Source organism: Atractosteus spatula, chromosome 9 (assembly GCF_055471065.1).
Source record: "Atractosteus spatula isolate fAtrSpa1 chromosome 9, fAtrSpa1.hap1, whole genome shotgun sequence".
In the NCBI taxonomy this organism is placed as follows: domain Eukaryota; kingdom Metazoa; phylum Chordata; class Actinopteri; order Semionotiformes; family Lepisosteidae; genus Atractosteus; species Atractosteus spatula.
The window spans coordinates 46,853,399-46,871,628 of record NC_142714.1 but is presented as its reverse complement, the minus strand read 5'-3'; the positions used below and the strand labels follow the sequence as shown (position 1 = coordinate 46,871,628).

The window sequence follows — 18,230 nt, the reverse complement described above, 5'->3', positions numbered from 1 at the left end:
ACTGAAGTTCCCTTTATCTCCTTGCACAAGTATTTTCACAAAATTGAGAAAAAGTGACTTTTTGGCACTCAGTTACTACCTGTACATGTGATTTAATTTTATGGATACATAAATGCTTGCATATTTAAGAGAGACAAAAGGCGAAAACAAATCTCAGGCTCATTTGCTCATCTTTGCTATTTCTTCTTTAGATCTCCTTATAGTAATCTGTAATATACTAAATATTACATGGGTAGAGAGTGGAAATATAAAAGAGGAAAGTAAGATTCAACCTTTTTTGACAGATTTAGGGCACTGGGTCTAAAAATAAGATGTTTGAGGAGACCCATTTTGTTGGGCCCTTCGACCTCGCTATTAATCATGGAACCACATGTTCTTGGCTTTTAATGAATAGTGTCAGAAACTGCAAGTGGAGAATATATTTGATAAAAGGTACTTTGAACAGGAGCTATTGATTAATTTTTTAAATGGCAGCTGGTATTTTATCCCAGGTCATTTATGAAAAAACGGGTGTTTTGTCCCAGAGTGCTCTTAAACAAAAAGCAAGACTAAAAGCTTTTATACATTCGCACTTTGTCCTATTTTTGCAGCCTATCTCCAGTCAAACCAGGTCATGGGCTGGGGAGACAAAGCCATCGAGCTGAGATCAGTGGAGACGGCAAATCTAGAAGGAGTCTTCATGCACAAGAAGGCACAAAAATTGAAATTTCTTTGTGAAAGAAATGATAAGGTAAATAACTTCACTACTATTGTTATACTGTTCACTACTGTTATACCTTTTTGCTCTTTGGTGATTATTGCCAATATATTGTAGCTTTTTAAATGAAATGCTATGCTTTTCTATTCTTGTTGAGGTTCTAGTTGGTTTGTTGGTGTAGTTGGAACAAATAAATGTTTACTTATCATATTATTTTAGAGTTTTATCAGTAGATCTTATCATTAATTGTCTATTTTGTTGCTATGATCTTTCTGGAAACCATTTCATTTTGTTGGGCTTCATTTAAAAATTTGAGTTTTTTGTACTATTTAAAAGATTTTCAAGTGTAAAGTCACCGTGAACTGGTATTTTAGCAGGGCTGTGGTCGTGTAACTGGAAGGGGTGCCTCTGTACCTTAAAGAAAGGTGCCTTACATAGCAAATTTACATAGACATTTACTGTAAATGAATACTCTGCCAGTCATCATTGTGAATGACATTGTGTTCTCTGTTGGTTAAAAAATAAATGTATTGCTCTTTTAAATCATGTGAAAGTTGACTTTTACTTTCATTTGCTTATCCAGTAATATTTAATTTACACTAAATGTGAATGGCTAAGTGGTAATACATTTGAATGTTTATAGTTCCTTAATCACCGCAATAACAAAACATTAACAGACAGTTATAAAAATGTTTAATAATCTGTTTTGAAGTGTATTACAGTTTTGATTTATAACTTAAAAAGCCATTCAAGTTTGATCTTTTGTTAAAGTGGTGCCGATCTTTCTCACTCATTTAAGTAGAATTTACTTCTGTTGCTTATTCCTTTGAAAGTAATACTTTGATTTTTGACACCACCAGCATTTGTTAAATGTACATACATACAGTAGTAGTGTGTGAGAGTACCACCTGTTTTTTTTATTTAGAAAATGTCATAATACAGAGATTTCAAAATAGCCTGATTCTTTGATAATTCTCTACAATCCCAAAGTCGGCAGTAATACAGTAACATACAATCCATTTTTTAGTCACTATTTACAGTCTCAGATCAGAAATCTGTGCACATAATAATTACATCTGTATGTGTGCTTGTTTTTAGGTCTTTTTTGCCTCAGTCCAGTCGGGTGGAAGCAGCCAAATTTATTTTATGACACTTGGGCAGAACTCCCTATTCCACTGGTGAAGGAAGAGAACCTGGCAGAGCACTGGAGACAGTGCTCCCTGGAAGACTTCTTGCAACAGACAGCCAGTTTCTTATCCTGTCTATCCTACAAAGCTGAAGCATAGACGCACCCGAGTCTCAATAAAACATATTGCTCCAAAAGATCTTTTAAAAATGCACAGCTGTTCTGAAAAGCCTTAAGCATTAAAGTGCATAAACTTATAGTTCTCCCTTATGGAGGACCTTGGCACAGCCAACAAGTACTGTAATTAGCATTAATACTTTCCTTAAGTTCTCGACTGCAGGGCCACAAAGTATATATTGCTGTAATTGGCGTGTAGTTTGTGCAATAGTTAAAAAAGCAGTTTGTAAAGCACTAGATATATACCTCAGAAAGTTCAGTTAATTAGATAAGAAAAATTGCAGATCCACTGTAAGTAAAAAATCTATAGTACATAATGAGTTAGAAATGTATGAAGAATGTGCAGTTTGTGAATTAGGTCTGAGAGTTAAGGTCTGTTTTCACCATTTGCTGAAATTCAACTGCACAAAGGTCTTAAAGCACTTCCATTTAAATTATACACATTTAATTGAAACTTAAACAAAAGATAAATTTAAACTTACTCTTGCTTTTGTCCTTAATCTAAGGTTGCAGTAATGGATTACAAAACAATTTTAGTGTAGCCTTGCAGTTATCATTTACCACAGCACAGAGATAGGTTTTATGCCCATAGTTTATCAATTAGAGCTGTTTAATTACTTCTAATTAGCATTAGCAATGCAAGGCATTATGAGTTAGTCAGCATTAAGAAGAAAAAAGCATTAATACAAGTTAAATCATTACTTAGTTGGAAATCGCTGTAGACAACTATAATATGATCTATGAAGTTACCAGACAGCATTCTAAAGTATGAGGCAGTGTATTGCACTGGTTTTTAAGGTAAACATTGAAGCTACACTAGCCCACACCAAGTCTCTTTGTACATTCGCAGATGTACATTTTTTGCACTGTTTTTACACATTATATTTTAGCTGGTTGACTCCTTGTATAATGAAGTGTTCTTAATAGTTTTGTCTTTTTGCACTGTTATAATGTATCATTTTTATCTGAAATCCTTTATCTGTAGCAGTGCTGATCTAAAAAAAATATGATTATTTTAAAATTGTATTAATTGTAAATGTCTTCCTAAATATTCTACAGTATTACTCACTGAAACAGAGAAAAAGATTGGAACTAGGGAAGGCTGTCTCTCTGGAAGGCACTTTATTACTGTATCGGTTTACTTCTGGAAAAGGAGACTTTTCTGAAAGGAAAATAAAGTGCCATTAATTACTGCAGAACGATGAAACATTGTTAAAAACCACAGAGGTGACTGAGAACGACTTATTCAACTTTGAAAGATCTTAAACTGATACGTTTTTCAACAACAATCAGTCTAATTTTGCATGGAGTTCATTGTCAGAGTGCAAGCTGTCAGGGAAAGAACAGATTCATTCCATTCTGCATTCTCTGTGGCTCAATTTGATTTTTTTTACCATTAGAGCACAAGTGGCAAATCGTATTATTGTTATCATTACATGTTTCGGTTTCATAAAATACTGTATATATCAATGAAGGCACCTAAGATGCTTAATCTAAGATAAAGCATTTTAAATTTGCTTGGAAAAAATAGTCCAAGTTAGTTGATGAGAATTATACAGATGATCCATCTTATAAGAAAAAAAATATTTCACCATTTTCATTTTCACTTTAAGATAATTGTCATTTAAGATATTTTGGGTGTATGAAGTGGATTGTATTTTATGTTGAAACATTCGCTTGAGGACAACACAGTTTGTACTACAGTATGTGTTAGATAAAACACTCTTGAGTTGTACAACTGAGCAAGGCTTTCGTTATGTAATTTTAATATTTCACTATGGACTGTGAGTTTTTTTTTCCAATTGAAAAACTGTTAAATATTATGCTTTGCCACTAGGTAGAGCACAACCTCACACTTCATATTAGTAGTGAAGAAAATGTTTTATGTACAGGTGGATAATTTCAGCAGCTGGTTCTGTAAGTATTTAAAAGCAGTAAAAGGACTCTTTATAAGACTTGTGTTTATTAACTTTTTATTTTATTACTGACAAGTATCTCTATAATCACTGTAAATAGACAATGCTGGTGCTGGGTCATGATCAGCCAACATAACATTTTGTTTGCCATTAGTGTTCTGAGGTACTGAGATTAAAATTCGTTATTTTTTATGAAGATGCACCATGCTACAGTAGTTATAGAAATGGATAGAAATTATGAATTTAGAACAGCTCTGATTATCAGACCCTTCAGGTGAAAATGTAGTATTAAGGGATAGACTTCCAAATGAAGACAAAGCATTTCTAAATAGTCTTGTTGAAAACAACTGAAATATCTGTATTCACAGCAATGTACCAGCTCCAATGCAATCTAGTATACAGTGGTTTCCCTGCTTCCTTCAGGGAGCCAAATGGAGGCTGGTTTTAAATAAATTGAAAAGAAACTGAAAAGAAAAATTAATCATTTTAGTTCATAGGGTAACATTAAAGTAAATACCCTTAAGGATAACTGTGCATTGTATTTACTGTCCAAAAACAGTTAATTTAAAATAATTCAAATTCTAGATGAAAATGCTGTGTGCAATGCTGTAATGATTTTGTAATGTAGGTTTCAAGGTAAATTTACTGCTGCCTCAGTACTTTTAATAGATCTGTTGCTTTTCATTGTTCTGAATTATTTTTTAAAAACCTGTAAAAAAAAGGTAATGGACCTTTAAGAAATATGTTGAATATGTTAAAATAAAACCAGGTTGAGAGAGTACTTCACAGGATGAAGAAGATTTTGGCAAAATTCTGAGTGATGTGATAAGTTTCCTGCTTTGAAATGGTTGAATTAACTTCTGCAATAAAAGGAAAAATATCGCCTTTGTAGAAAAGAAAGTTAACTTGATGGCATTAATGTGTTTTGTAGATGTGTTAGAGAGGAACTGTGTATGTTGATGCAGGATTTAAGGCAGGTGAGAGAATTGTCTGTGGAAAAATAAAAGGTTGTACCTCTTTGTTTCTATTACATTTTCCATGTTTACATTAAGTGTTAGTGTTCGTTATATTTACCTGAACTGAACATGCAACAATCGCATTCAGCTTATCAAGTCTGTTGGTCTATATTTTTTAGTTAATTAAGAGACTTTACAGTAAAAGGCTGTGACCTGCTGCACATTTGTACACTTAAACATATTGTTTTATAAAATAAAGATTTCAATAAAAAAGTTGAAAGTTTAATTAACTGCACAACAGTAAAGCTCCATGTTTTCCAGCAATAATTATAACTGAAATCATTGAAGGGTAAGATTACTACAGTAAAATGTTTTATATACTGTATGTGTATTTGGGGAACTAATGTATTAAGAGGTTTCCTTGCTTAAAAATGGTTTGCGGCTTTTTTTTTAACATTGGAGTTAAGGAAACTGAGAACTTGAACAAAAACATATTTTAAAAAAGCATTTAATTCAGTGATTGATTTCTTACCAATATAAAGTATTGTGTATAGGACAAAGCCATTTTAATTAAATTATCATTATTTACTTGATATTGTTTTAAAATTATAATCCCACAACTTTTTTGTTCTCCTCAATTTGTAAAAATTGTTATAAAGGTTTGTGCCGAGTATATCCAAACTTTCATGCACTATTCCTATTAAATCAGGCAAACACTTTTGCGGGTGTTGCCAATATGTAAACAGCAGTGTGTGAAATAAATCTTGTTGAAAGTTATTCTGTGCTTTTAATATACAAATACAGTATGTGTACCTGGGAAAGCTAAGGTTGCTGCGTTAGTGAGATGTGTTAATGAGACCAGTAGAGGGCGCTCACCGTGCGGTCTGTGTGGGTCCTAATGCCCCAGTATAGTGACGGGGACACCAGGTGGGGCTGCACATTAGTGAGGGTGGAAGGGAGTCACCATTACCTGCAAAGTGCTTTGAATGGATTGTCCAGAAAAGCGCTATATACGTGTACGGATTTAAGGACGCCCTGTAACGTGCTCCTCTTTTCAGTGTCAAAGAATCAGCAGATTTAAAATAGAGCGTGTATACACGTCAAGGGCATTAAAAGAACTTCAGCTTCTGATCTTTCTCGAATCGTTTTTTTTCGGCAAAACTCCCATCGATTCTGCAGCACTCGCTTGTCCGGGTTTTCCGGGGTAGGCGCCTTCTCCTAAGCAGTATAGTGTGGATGCTGGCTACTGCCACACGCAGTGTGTGGACAGACTACAAGTGAGATTTTTTTTTCTTCACCTGCTAGACAGCGCAAAACTGCAGGTGACGTCACTGTCTGCGCGGACTGCTGCTGTAGAGATGCGGTTGAGCAGATAGAGTAAATGTGGAAGCTCTACAGTATATACAGTGTATATTCATGTACTGTATATATATATATCATTGTTACAAACTCCTTTATCCAGGACTTCTTTCAGTAATATAAAGCACATATGATTCGCATACAAAATAACAGTTACAAAGCATACAGTAAATTTATATTCCATTCAAGAATGTAGAGTACAACTGACAAAAGCAGAGGCAAAGTATATACAATGAATTTATAAGGTCATCACCACAACATTGATCCGTAGTATAGTACTTTATAATTGATCTGTCTCAGATATCCGTTTACTCAGCACTTTTGTTTGGAATAAAGCATTAGATTTTTTTAAAAAAAACCGTGGATCACTTTTCCGAAGGGAGTTCACAAAAATGGAATAGTTGGGTAGTCGTTCCTTGGTGGAGTTTTTAGAAATAAACGTTTCTAAAATAAAAATAATAACCATAATAAATAAACCATAATCTTTATTTTAAAAGTTCACTGAGGACTGGCTGTTTTCCAGGTATTAGCATGTAGCAGAGAAGCAAACGATAGCTCCAAATGTTTGTTTTGTTTACCAAAGGTGACTCAAATGATAGTTGCATATACTTTAGATTTATAGGATGAAAACATGAGCCTATTTTGCTCCACGAAGAACTTGGTTTCGCCTCTACCAAAAAAAAAACACGTTTGCTGTTCTGTTTTTTTAAAAGAAAAAAAAACGAAGCACAATATTTAATACGCCATCTACACGTCAGAAGTGGAAGCTCGGTAAACGGGAGAAATTCAAATCAGCAGAGATCCGCGACGATCTGTGCTCGATTATGAGGCCTGGGACGAAAAAGGCAGTTTGAATTAACGTCCGAGTCAAAAAGTGTTTACATTTGTCTTTTAAAGAAATAACCGCTACTATATAGCAAGGTGAAACGTGCTACAGGTTTTATAATTTTAACAATCGCTCTTTACAGAAGCACGTCGGGAAAGTGTTACATTTTACTGAAAATGTGTGGGCGTCAGAGTTACAAAACCAAAACTCATTAATCTATTGTATGTACCGTTCGGAAGATTTTATAAATGCGACAGAAACTTAACACTTCATACAGGCACTATGGATGTGAAACTAAAACACTTAACTGTTAAAACTAGTTTAAATAGTTAAAACTGCGCCGTAAATTAGTGTGATTTTATATTAAAGAGGAAGCTTTTTTTAATTAAAATGCGGTGCCGTTTACCTGCTTAAAACATTATATTTTGAAATATATATTTACAGCCGCCTTAAAAATATACATCTGAACAAATATTTTCCACCGGCATTTTTCTTGGCGCTTATCTATCAAGCATGAACATGGTGCCTGAAGACGGAGACAGTTCTTCAAGTTCTGCTGTAGCCCAGAGATCTCCGATATGGGTGGCCTTTGACAAATTAGTCGCTTCTACTGCTCTGAGACAAGAGAACGACAATGCCGAGTTTGTCGCCGTTGTGGCAGTACAAAGGTATTTGACAGAACCTAAAGTAAGCTCAAACAACAACCAGTTTCCCCACAGCTACTGTTTCGATGTGACGGTCACAGACGGGGTTTGTCGGGCCAAATGCCATCTCGCACACGATCTGAACCACCTGGTTCACAAAAACAAGCTTCGGACCGGAATAGATATAAGGATAACAAAGTGTTCGTTCGTTTACGACGAAAGAAGGCTGGGGCACGGTTCGGTCTGCATTGAGCAGGTTGAATTCGGCTCGCAAAATTCCAACATCCTCTACGTCACGAATGATGTATTTAGTCTGCCTGTGTGGTCAAAACAAGGAGTGATGAATCTGACAGTTTTGCAAAACGATGCGCCTCTTAAGTTCGGAAGAAAGCATTATTTGCCCCTGTGGAATAATGAGGATCCATACGGAGAATTATGGATTCCCTGCATCCCACCAAGAGATGTCATGGTGGATGGTAAGCAGATGATTTCCAGCTCACTAAAGGTTACATTTTAATCGCAGATGAAACCTGCTGTGCATTAGACCAAGAAAGTGTTTATGACTCAGTGTATTTCTGCACACGCATAAACCTCGTTTGGTATCACGTGTATTTTACTCTTCCCCAGTTTAAACAGTTCATACGGCTTCATGTAAATATTTTGTCTAGATGAATGAGTGTTAAATGTATTATATATTTTATAATATAATGTCATTTTAAACTTGTGTATTGTTTTGTTTCTGAACAGTGTCCAAAGTAATTTCTCTGTCTGAGCTGGAGTCTTGCACCAGGTGCCCGAATCTGCCTTTGCTTGTGAGAATAATGCATAAATCTAAGCTGCGATTTTATGGAAAACCTGAAACAAAGCTTGATGTCCCATATCAGGTAAAGAATAAAAGCATAAGTACAGTGTTCATCAGAACTGCATTCATTTTTCACTGCAAACTGTAATGCTCAAACCTACATTGTTGAGGTTTTATCCAATCAGGTTTGAAGTTATGTGCATGAGCTCCATGTAAGTGCGCATTTCTGATTTGCTGACATGTTTTCAATGTTTAGTGAATAGAAATGCAGGGTTTGAGAATCATTATTCTAAATTAAGAAAGACACAACAGCCCGGCTGTGTCTAGCTATCTCTTTCAATTGTGTGAGGAAAGTCTTCACACACTGTGTCGTACAGTGTTATATCCAAAATAAGAAAGGACACTTGACACTTCACCTGAACAGGAAGGAGGCTTTTAATGAATTTCATTCCACTGGAATGTTCCTTTCCCCTTTTGGGATGCAGGCCTATTTCGAAGTGGCAGACCAGAGTGGGATGATGTCTTTGGTACTTTGGAACTCCTTGTGTCCTGAGTGGTATCAGAGGATGAAGATAGGCACAGTGCTCTTTCTCCAAAGCTACGGCCTCAAGCAAAGTTACCAGTGGAGGACGAGACCCACACCAGGAGACAGTCAGTTACAGCGTTTCACTTCAGTAGGTACTGTACACACTCAGTTGGTCCATATCTCCCATACTGCTCTATTACTAATAAGCAGTTTGTGGATTGTTTAGTACTTTTTTAATCTTGGTTATTTTTCTTCAGTAGTGCAATACTGTTAGTTTAACCTGTATAGTGACACTCTATGACGTTTGGCTTTGTTGCAACACGTGTTGTTCAATTGTCCTAATACTCTGAGAGTTTTGTGGTGATGATGCTGATTGATTTGATTTTAAGAAATTTCCCTGAATCCTCGAGATCCAGCAGCTATTATCAACATAATACCACCGAAGGATGTCCTAGAGCAATGGAAATTACCAGATGTCTCATACCATTTTATCACAAGGTATGGATGGTGTGGTGTAAGTTTATATTTCAATATACTGCTGAAAATACATGTTGTGACCTACTGTATTTAAAAGTGCCACCTGGTTATTACTGCATCACCAAGCTGTGCTGGAGAAATAAGAACACACATTTTGTGTTATAGTTGGGTGAATACCATGTGCTGTATGGAAAGTATAACTGTTCATCTGTAGTAATCTGTTTGCATAGCAAGATGATGTCATGACCTGATATTTGAGATTTGGTTGATAATTCTTATTTGTTAATTACTTACCCCCCCCCTTATGTGCAACGATAGTCATGGTTAGATTAAATTGCCTTTGGCTGTAAGGGTTAGGGTCATGTCTACATGAAGACAGAAACCTTTTGTTAGAAGCATAGAGTGTGTATGAAATGTATTTGATTTCTTGTTTCCCTGTTCATAATATGTTGTAATGTGATCTACTTATATTCTTTTTTTATAACGCTTCCTTTTCTGAAGCTGAAACAAGTCTCTGAAATGGAAGCTGAAAGTGACCCCATATTCATCCCTATTGAAATGAATAACAGCAGCAGGTGTCTTCATATGTAGATAGTTTCCTTCTCCACTAGTGTGTTTTAGCAAGGGAGTTTTATGAATGATAGAAGCTGGACTTCCTGTAGTTGTAAAAATTTCTTACCGTACAGGGAAATATACAGTAGTCTCAACTCTGATGCCTCTTTTCATTTCTGCATCTACCTGTCGGATATTGAAGTACACAGCGTGTGGATGTTTAAGAGCTCTTATTTCATGTTAATAGGACAAGAAAGGAACTCTGCATAGTCAAAATGTTTTCATTATTGTTATTAAATCCATAAAGTAACGGTTACTAAGATTCTTATTTCTTTTCCTTAACACTTGATTCCAAGGAACTTGAAACTTCCTTGTAATATGTAGTTGCATGCTATTTTTGTATTTTCAACTTTGAAGTAGTTTATTAATTTTGCTATTTCCACTCTTAGATCAGAACTGGACGGCTTACCCCATAATCACACTTGTGATGTCATTGGACTTGTCACCTTTGTTGGACGGTGTGAGAGAATTAAGACTAAAGGTGCCCCTGGTTAGTGCTGTTGATTTAAAAAAAAATCTTAAAGTTCTTTAAAAAAATATCTCCCTGCTGCCATGTGTGAAAACAAATCTCAAGAAAGACCATTCGATATTTACAGTGTGAAAAGCTGTGCAAGCAATCTGAGTGTTATCTTCTCCCTTCATCTGGATTCATGGCATAGCTGGAAATGAACATTTATTTGAACAAGTCCAGATATTCCTAGCACATTTCACTGCAAAAGTAATGTTATCACTACTGTTTCAATGTTGTTTGATATGCCCATAGTCCTAGCATTTTCACGTGATTAGTACTACAAACAAAGCCAAATTGCTTGAATCTAGCAAGATAACCTTCTCAAGGATTTCTTTCTCAGTATTATAATGTCTGTACAGTTTCTAAATGATTGCATTATTTCCCCTCCTTCGTGGTTTGCTCTTATTATAATGAAATGTCAATTCCAGCAATTTGTCATATTTTGGGCCTCTGCCTTTCTGAATAGAATACATATATTCATTGCATCCTTGGTAACCAAGCTTAATCGTTTCTACATAAACAATATTAAAGTGATGCATAAGGAATCAATACACAGCAGATGTTAGAGGGAGGAAAATAGTGCACCTTATTTCATCATTCTCTAAATAGGATCAAAGCTGTTTTTGCCTCACACTTAATTAAGCTTTCTCGGAAGCTGATGGTCAGTGCTTACTTGCTTGTTTATACCTTTTTTCATGAACTGACATGGCTTTTTTTAAAATTTTGTTAGACCAGGAAAAATACTGGACGTACCGTTGGGTGCATGCCATGGACGGAACATCAGATACCCCATTTATTCTGGAAATTTTTTCAACCTCACAACCTGAGATATTTAGCAGGATACAACCAAGTAAATGGCCATTTACTGTTTACATGCAACAGCATTTTTTTCTGTCCTAAACAGAAATAACCTGTCATTACAGTGATTAAAATCTTTTGCTATATTTATTAAAAATGCATCTTCAGAGTTACTAGGTACTGTGTAGCAAATAAATATAAATTTAACCAAAAGGATTAGAAGCATATGTTTTCAGATGTTAGTGCCAGTGTATTTTAGCAGTAATAACTGTTAGATCATAAGAAATATTGAGATAGTACTTTTAAATAAATCATTTTGCAAAAATGAAACACAAGCTTTTACTATATGTTCATTATTGTTAATGTTAAAAATTAAATGGCCTAATTTCTTATAATTGAAAATATTGTTAAAGTCTTACTTGAAGGAAGCTTATTTATGTTTAATTTACAATCTTTTTTGTTCATCATCACCTCTTTTCACAGTGACATTCCTTGTATGCACTCAAATGAGAGTTTGCCGAGACGCAAGTCATAGTGTGCCGTACCTCACAAGTTCCAATGAGACTCAGATATTTATAACTGGTAGGTACTGATCATTTTTTCTGATCATTTGGATTGCATATCAAATTATTTTATGGTGTGATGAGTAGATTGGTACTAAAATTTAAAAAGTACATTACTGAGATATTATTCCCTTAGGGTTAATATAAACGGTTAATCAAGTGTGGTATCAAAGCTCAGGTATCGTTGTCACATGCTTGCAGTGTCAAAATGAAGTGTGGGAACCTTTTTATTTTTATCTGTTCACAGGGTGTCACAAGGGTCAGCCGTACACTTCCAATCCCCAGGTGAAGAGCTTTATCCAGTGGACCAAAACCCAGACAGATGCTGGTGCGCTAAAGAGAAGTGTGATTGGAGGGCATTATTATTTCCCACCAGCCCCTCCAGTGTTTACTCAGACTATTACAGATGGTACAGGTGAGAGGTCACAGTGTCTGATGCAGACACAATCAAAACAAAGATGCTAAACCAAGATAATATAAATGTTTACACTACGGTCACAGGCATTGGAGTGTAAATTTGCTGAGTAACCAGCATTTTGTCCCTTTAAACGATGCTTTTATTATTGTTATGGTTTGTAATTAGAGTTGGTTATGAAGCTCAAATAAAAATAGCTTAACTGAAAAAGCATTGGATCTCAACTAGCATTTGACACATTTTAATCAGTTTATTTCTGTTTTAAGTTATACCTGTCAACATCAAACATTTTAAAAGAGAGATTCAGGAATAACAGTAATGAAAAAAGTTTTAAATGGAAAGTGGTGAGTAAACCACAAATTAGTTTTACTTTTTGTATTTCGTACTCTAGTGTAGGAGTATCCAGTCCAGTCCTGGATGGCCAATGTGTCGGCAGATGTTTCATTTCTGCTCTGGTCTTTACTACCCGTTTTCACTAGTTTAACTGCACTAGTTGAATAGTTTTTTCCCAGTTCTTAAGAAGGCTTGTACTGTGCAATTATGTTCACATTTTATTCTATATCTGACAACTGGAATTTTAAAAATGGTTCATATTGAAAGAGGTATGCTCTCCTGTTAAACTGGGATTGGATCTGTTTTTTATAGGATTTTACTTAGCCTTGAATCATTTTTGCCTCCTCATTTAATTTGGAAAAATCTCTTTTTTTAGCTCAAGTTCCAGTGGTTGCAACCAAGGAGCTTAAGAAGGAAATGGATAGTCTGCAGTACAGGGAGCACAAGCGTTTAGCCATACAGGGCTTAATTACTGCGGTGGAATACGTAGTGTGGCCAGAAAAGGAATCTGGGACATCTGAGCAGGTGAGTGGGAACAGGACAGCTGACGTGGAAATTGGTTTCCCTTGGTCTAACCACTTACAGCTCTTTTATTTTGGTTTCAGCTGACTAAACAGTAATCCTGTGAAACCCATAAAATTAAATGCTTGTTTCTGAGAATCATCTTAAATGCAGGCAATGTAATACCACAATAACCTTTAAGACTTTTAAGACATTAAACTCAAGAATTCTAACCTATGTAGAGTGAATATTTATAGGCAGATACCACAGGAAAAGAAGATGTAACTATGTTTTTCTACACTTTTAGCCAGTTATCTAAGTCAAATTTGTACAAGATGGGGCAGATAGAAGGCAAACACTAGTGGATTATAGAGAAATCACTCTTCATTTCTTTAACCCATTTTGTATAGACTTCTCTCATTAATGCATCAGAAACAGTAAATCCAAGTACAATGAGCCCAGTGCAAAGGGAGCAAGACACAGCAGGCCTGGCAGTGGATAACTACTTCGTGTCTGATCCAGAGGAAGATGTGCCCTCTTCAAAGGAGTCAGTGCTGTCCAGCAAGAGCTCCAAAAGCAACGGTCAGGTTGAGAGCCACACTCAACCAAAACGCAGGAGGGATAAACAAAAAAACAAGTAATATTCTCCTTTTCAAGCATTCACCTAAATCACAAAGAATATTGCGGGAGAATTTAACCTACACTGCCATGTGCAGAACAATGTCTTTAGCCGCTGATAAAATACCATTAGCCTACAATGAAACACCTTTAAGACTATTATTAGTGTATTTTCAATACTGATAATATTATTAATATTACTAGCAGTTCATAGTCCTTAAATTGTATTAATTTCAGTTCTTCTGTCTAGAAAACAATAGCTCGTAAAGTGTAATTAATTTTTTTTTTGCCTTTATTACAGAGTAGCAAAACGACGCTATCTCACACGAGCTGCTGCTCGTGCACAAAGGTAAATACCCCTTCACACAAACTGAGTGTGCATATAACATGAAATTGTTGGATGTACATTGTTGTACAGTATGTCCTTAAAAAAGGACTTCCAAAGATTGCTGTTAGAGGAAGAACTTGCTGTACTGTAGAACTTTCAGTTCACAGATCAATTACTCTAAAGTGATTTTGCGACTCTGGCGTTAAACTGGGAATTGAAGATGTATTCATAACATGTAAATTAAAAACAAAACCTGCTTTCAGAGTCATAGAAGCCCAGGAATCTGGCCAAATAAGTGAGGAAGTGGAGGAGAGTGCTGATTCTGAACCAGAGCAGGACAGTGAGCCACAGGAAAGAGACACTGATGCACACGGAGCAGGTGAGCAGCATGCTGTTGGAACAACAACCTGCTTTACTCTTTTTAAAATTGCATTTTTAAAATGAGGAATTAGCTGGATTTTTTTCTTATGTAAAGTACACATCAGATTCAGATTCTCCAGTGTTTTCTTAACATTCACATCTCTTGCTGTAACTCCTGTACCCATGCAGGGAGAGAGTGGAATTCTAGACATGTTCCTCTGACACGCCCTCCTGTTAAGAGTCATTCATCTTTTGACGTGGTTTAAGCTTAATAGTGCCTGACAGGAGAATTAGCACATCTATCATTGAGATTTCTGCAAAATTTAAGAGGGCCCTGGCTGAGAAATGCCCAGCAGCATCTTCATAACTTGTGCACACTGCTTGTGGAGCCCTGGTCACATTTGGCCAGTGATACAAAAGGCTTCAGTTATATACATACAGTACGGGCTATGGAGTTTAAACTTTACTGATTAAACCACTCGGCTGCCCTTTATCACTGATTAGTAATTACCCATATTGTACACATATTGTACCTTTAACCTTGACCATTAAGCATAGCCACATCTTGTTTGGGTTATAATTAAAGTTGTGCGCATGATAAGACTGAATTTTCTGACATTATGGTAGTTTGGTAACAGGCAGTAGCAGGCAGCAGTTTATGGCAGGGATGGTCTCTTGAAACACAGGTTTTTATGTTACATACTGTAGATAGAGAAGTTCATTTGAAATGAGGTTGGTTACGTTATTTTACACAACTTACATGTTGTGTAAAATGTGTCTTAAAATAGCAAAAACGTAAAATGGTTATGAAACTTTATACCAGTCCCATAAATCTAGCAACGGGTCAAGTGACAAATAGAAAATTAACTCGTTCGTGAATAGTTTTCAATATTTATTTCAGTATAGTTACCTACAAGGATTTGATAATCAGTTTCAAGTTTGTAGAGTTCTAATAGAAACACGAATGTCCCATTTTCTGTCTTCAGTGAAATTCATGCAATGTACTTTTTTTAATACTCAGACTGTTCTCATAGAGAACTGAAAATAATAATGACGACGGGAAAAGTTTTCAATAAATCTCATACATTCCAGAGTTGTGTAACAACCTTAAAGGTTTGATTTTTTTTGCATTGTTATGATGTTTTTTGGCTGCTATGGTAGGTCAGTGTGCTGTTGAGGTCTGTCATTAACCAAAGGCATTGTTTCTATATGCTCTAGATCATCTGAACCGTAACACACTTGAACGACTGAAGCTCGAGAAAGATCCCAGTTGTTCATGGGAAAGCACTGCATGGTCAGATTTGAAAGGACAGTTGCAGGAACATTTCAGTTTTGACTTTCTGCACCCAGAGAGCATTCCTCGTAAATTTGATTGTGAAAATAAAGAATTTCTATTGGAGTACAACAATTTTCACCCGGAAAAGTGGATACCTGAGGTATTTTCTGTTGAACAGGACATAAATCAATACACCCCTGTAGTTCATAATGGATACTATAAAGTGACTATATTAGGTAAGTGAGTTGATTTAACAGTACTCTTACCCCCACCTGAAGCAATATAGTTATACAATTGTTACAGTATGCATCCTCTACTTTCATTTAAAGGAAAAAAAATGTTTTTCCCTATTTTATAGAAATCAGCAATTTTCTGTTTAAAGTTGTTTTTGTTGTCTAATATATGTTTTTGCTTCTGTCTAAGGCATAAATCATCAGACTGCAATCAATGCCTTGTTTCTGCCTGTAATGTCACCTGAAGACCCTAGGAGTGTGGGCTTGCCAAATGACCCCCATGACAATACACTGTTCTCCTGCCTGACAACAGGGTTTGTTTGCCCAGAGCATTCAACTGATAGTGTTGGGACTCAGCCAGTTTTCCTAGCTCCAGGTGAGAACTTCAGTATTTTTCACAGTCTGTTTCCTTAATTGATGGGGGAGGATGATTGGCTTCTTCTTAACTGTGGCATAGATCAAAACAAATCTTGCACCCACCTGCCAATTTCAAATTTAAAACCCACTTTTTGGTGGATGCTTCTCATGCAATCAGAACATGCCATCCAGTTACACTTTTTTATTTTTAATGGATCAAGACTTTCATTTAACCTGAGCTTGTGTTTCAATACAGACAATTAGTTGTTACATTTTCTTGTCAGGACTCAAAAACTAAGCAAGTGTAGGCCTAATCAGTCTCTTCTGGACAAATGCTGTACTGTAGGAGGTGCTATCCTTCAGATGAAACATTAAACTGATACTTTGACATTAACATTCCATGGGACTGTTTGTAAGAGTAGGTTTGTTAACCCAGGTGTCCTGTTTAAATTCTATTTTGAGCTTGCACAACTATGTTTCCTCCTTAATTCAATTGATTGAGCAACAGTTCTCCACGTGATGTGCTATGTATTGGAGCTAACTACCACATGTCACACAGGTGTGTTGTTTGGCTTTGCTTGTTGTAAATAAGTAGTGGTTATATACTTTTTCGACATCAGTTCTCCTAAGGGTTGCCAAAGGCTTCAGTTTAAAACCTATTGGAACGTCTCAAGCTTTTTAAGATTTAATTTTGAGTGTACAGTTTTAAATGTTGCTCTTACAATGTTGAGAATATGCTGCATGTATGAAGAGAATAATGTGACAATTTTATTGCTTTTAGGAGAGATAATAAAAAATTCAGCTGCCAGCCTGGACAACTTGCACGTCATCTGCTTGTTAGATTTCTATAATCTTGGAGATCAAAAGACAGAGGTTTTTATCAACAAGGTCTATAAAATGACAGATGCTGTATTAGTATGAATGAACACAAATAAGCTAGTTTCTTTTGTTGAAAATGTAAGGAAAGTGTTGTAATCTCTAGCAGAATGTTTTTTGTTGGACTTAACATGTTGAATTAGAAACTGTGTTGCTATAATGAAATGAAAATAAAGGGTAAGGTAAGGCTTCATAAAGTAATGAGAACCTACCTTCAGAACAAGATAACTTTTTTATTTGTTTAAACTATTTTCATGTTACAGTAAATGTTTAAGATTTCCTTCTTTATGCATTAATATAACCTTTTTGTACAATATTTTTGTATGAGTGCACTTTTTAATTGATTCATAAAGGAAGTGTGTAAACCACAAATAAAAAATGCTTTAATTTTAATGATGTGATATGTAATGATTTTCCTTTTTCCCCCACTATCACTTTTAATGATTATGACTCTCCACAATACCACCTTTGTTATAGAATATTTTACTTAATAATAATTTAAATTTCAAATTATGAAGACCATAAGACCATATACAATAATGCTACATCGCTTATATTGTAACATTGTATATATTATACCATGATATAGTAAAATATGGACAAAATTTGTGCCTATCTTTTGTCTCTTCATTTAGAAGAGCAAATAATGAGGATATTATTTATGTAATGGCACAGTACTGTAAATCCTGGCTAATGGTTTAAGTATATATGCATACTTAATGATCATCAATGTTTTGATTCTTATTTTATCAAAACATATAAATAAATAATACAATTTATTATAATATGTTTCCATCTATTTTGAAAAGCTCTAGTTTATGGTTTATGTCCTGCTCTCTTTTTTTCAAAAATATCGTAAGACAGTTCAATTCCTTTTTCTTCTGCTGTTTATTCCCCTCCTGCTGTATTTCCACTTAGGTTTAATTTTGTTTCCTGTTTCACA

The 18,230-nt window shown here is 35.4% G+C and overlaps 2 protein-coding genes across 8 annotated transcripts in view; both read left to right on the top strand.

The window, feature by feature from the left end:
• LOC148828668 (mitogen-activated protein kinase kinase kinase kinase 4) overlaps positions 1 to 5,649 on the top strand; it is a 62,427-nt gene extending 56,778 nt beyond the window's left edge. For all 6 annotated transcript variants that reach the window (XM_088925712.1, XM_088925714.1, XM_088925713.1 and 3 more), the window contains 2 exons: positions 591 to 730; positions 1,796 to 5,649. In XM_088925712.1, coding sequence (XP_088781838.1) covers positions 591 to 730; positions 1,796 to 1,879 — 224 coding nt within the window. In that variant the 3' untranslated portion in view covers positions 1,880 to 5,649. The remainder of the gene's footprint in view (positions 1 to 590; positions 731 to 1,795) is intronic.
• A 1,412-nt stretch (positions 5,650 to 7,061) lies between these two features.
• LOC148828667 (RPA-related protein RADX-like) lies at positions 7,062 to 17,680 on the top strand. 2 transcript variants are annotated; one of them, XM_088924489.1, is made up of 15 exons: positions 7,062 to 8,177; positions 8,449 to 8,585; positions 8,989 to 9,181; positions 9,419 to 9,527; positions 10,508 to 10,608; positions 11,360 to 11,479; positions 11,911 to 12,009; positions 12,238 to 12,405; positions 13,115 to 13,263; positions 13,650 to 13,876; positions 14,159 to 14,206; positions 14,449 to 14,564; positions 15,764 to 16,057; positions 16,245 to 16,430; positions 17,193 to 17,680. In XM_088924489.1, the coding sequence occupies exons 1-15, from the start codon at positions 7,571 to 7,573 to the stop codon at positions 17,330 to 17,332; spliced, it is 2,694 nt and encodes an 897-aa protein (XP_088780615.1). In that variant the 5' UTR covers positions 7,062 to 7,570; the 3' UTR covers positions 17,333 to 17,680. The 2 variants fall into 2 exon arrangements, with proteins under 2 accessions (XP_088780615.1, XP_088780616.1); XM_088924490.1 differs by lacking the exon at positions 15,764 to 16,057.
• The last annotated feature ends 550 nt before the right edge of the window (positions 17,681 to 18,230 follow it).

What these genes read in the sequence shown, in the direction of transcription:
- LOC148828667 (XM_088924489.1), top strand. Translation starts at nt 7,571, where the DNA reads ATGAACATGGTGCCTGAAGACGGAGACAGTTCTTCAAGTTCTGCTGTA. An exon ending in CACTGATGCACACGGAGCAG is followed by an intron (nt 14,565 to 15,763) that starts GTGAGCAGCATG and finishes TATATGCTCTAG; the next exon opens with ATCATCTGAACCGTAACACA. An exon ending in CTATAAAGTGACTATATTAG is followed by an intron (nt 16,058 to 16,244) that starts GTAAGTGAGTTG and finishes CTTCTGTCTAAG; the next exon opens with GCATAAATCATCAGACTGCA.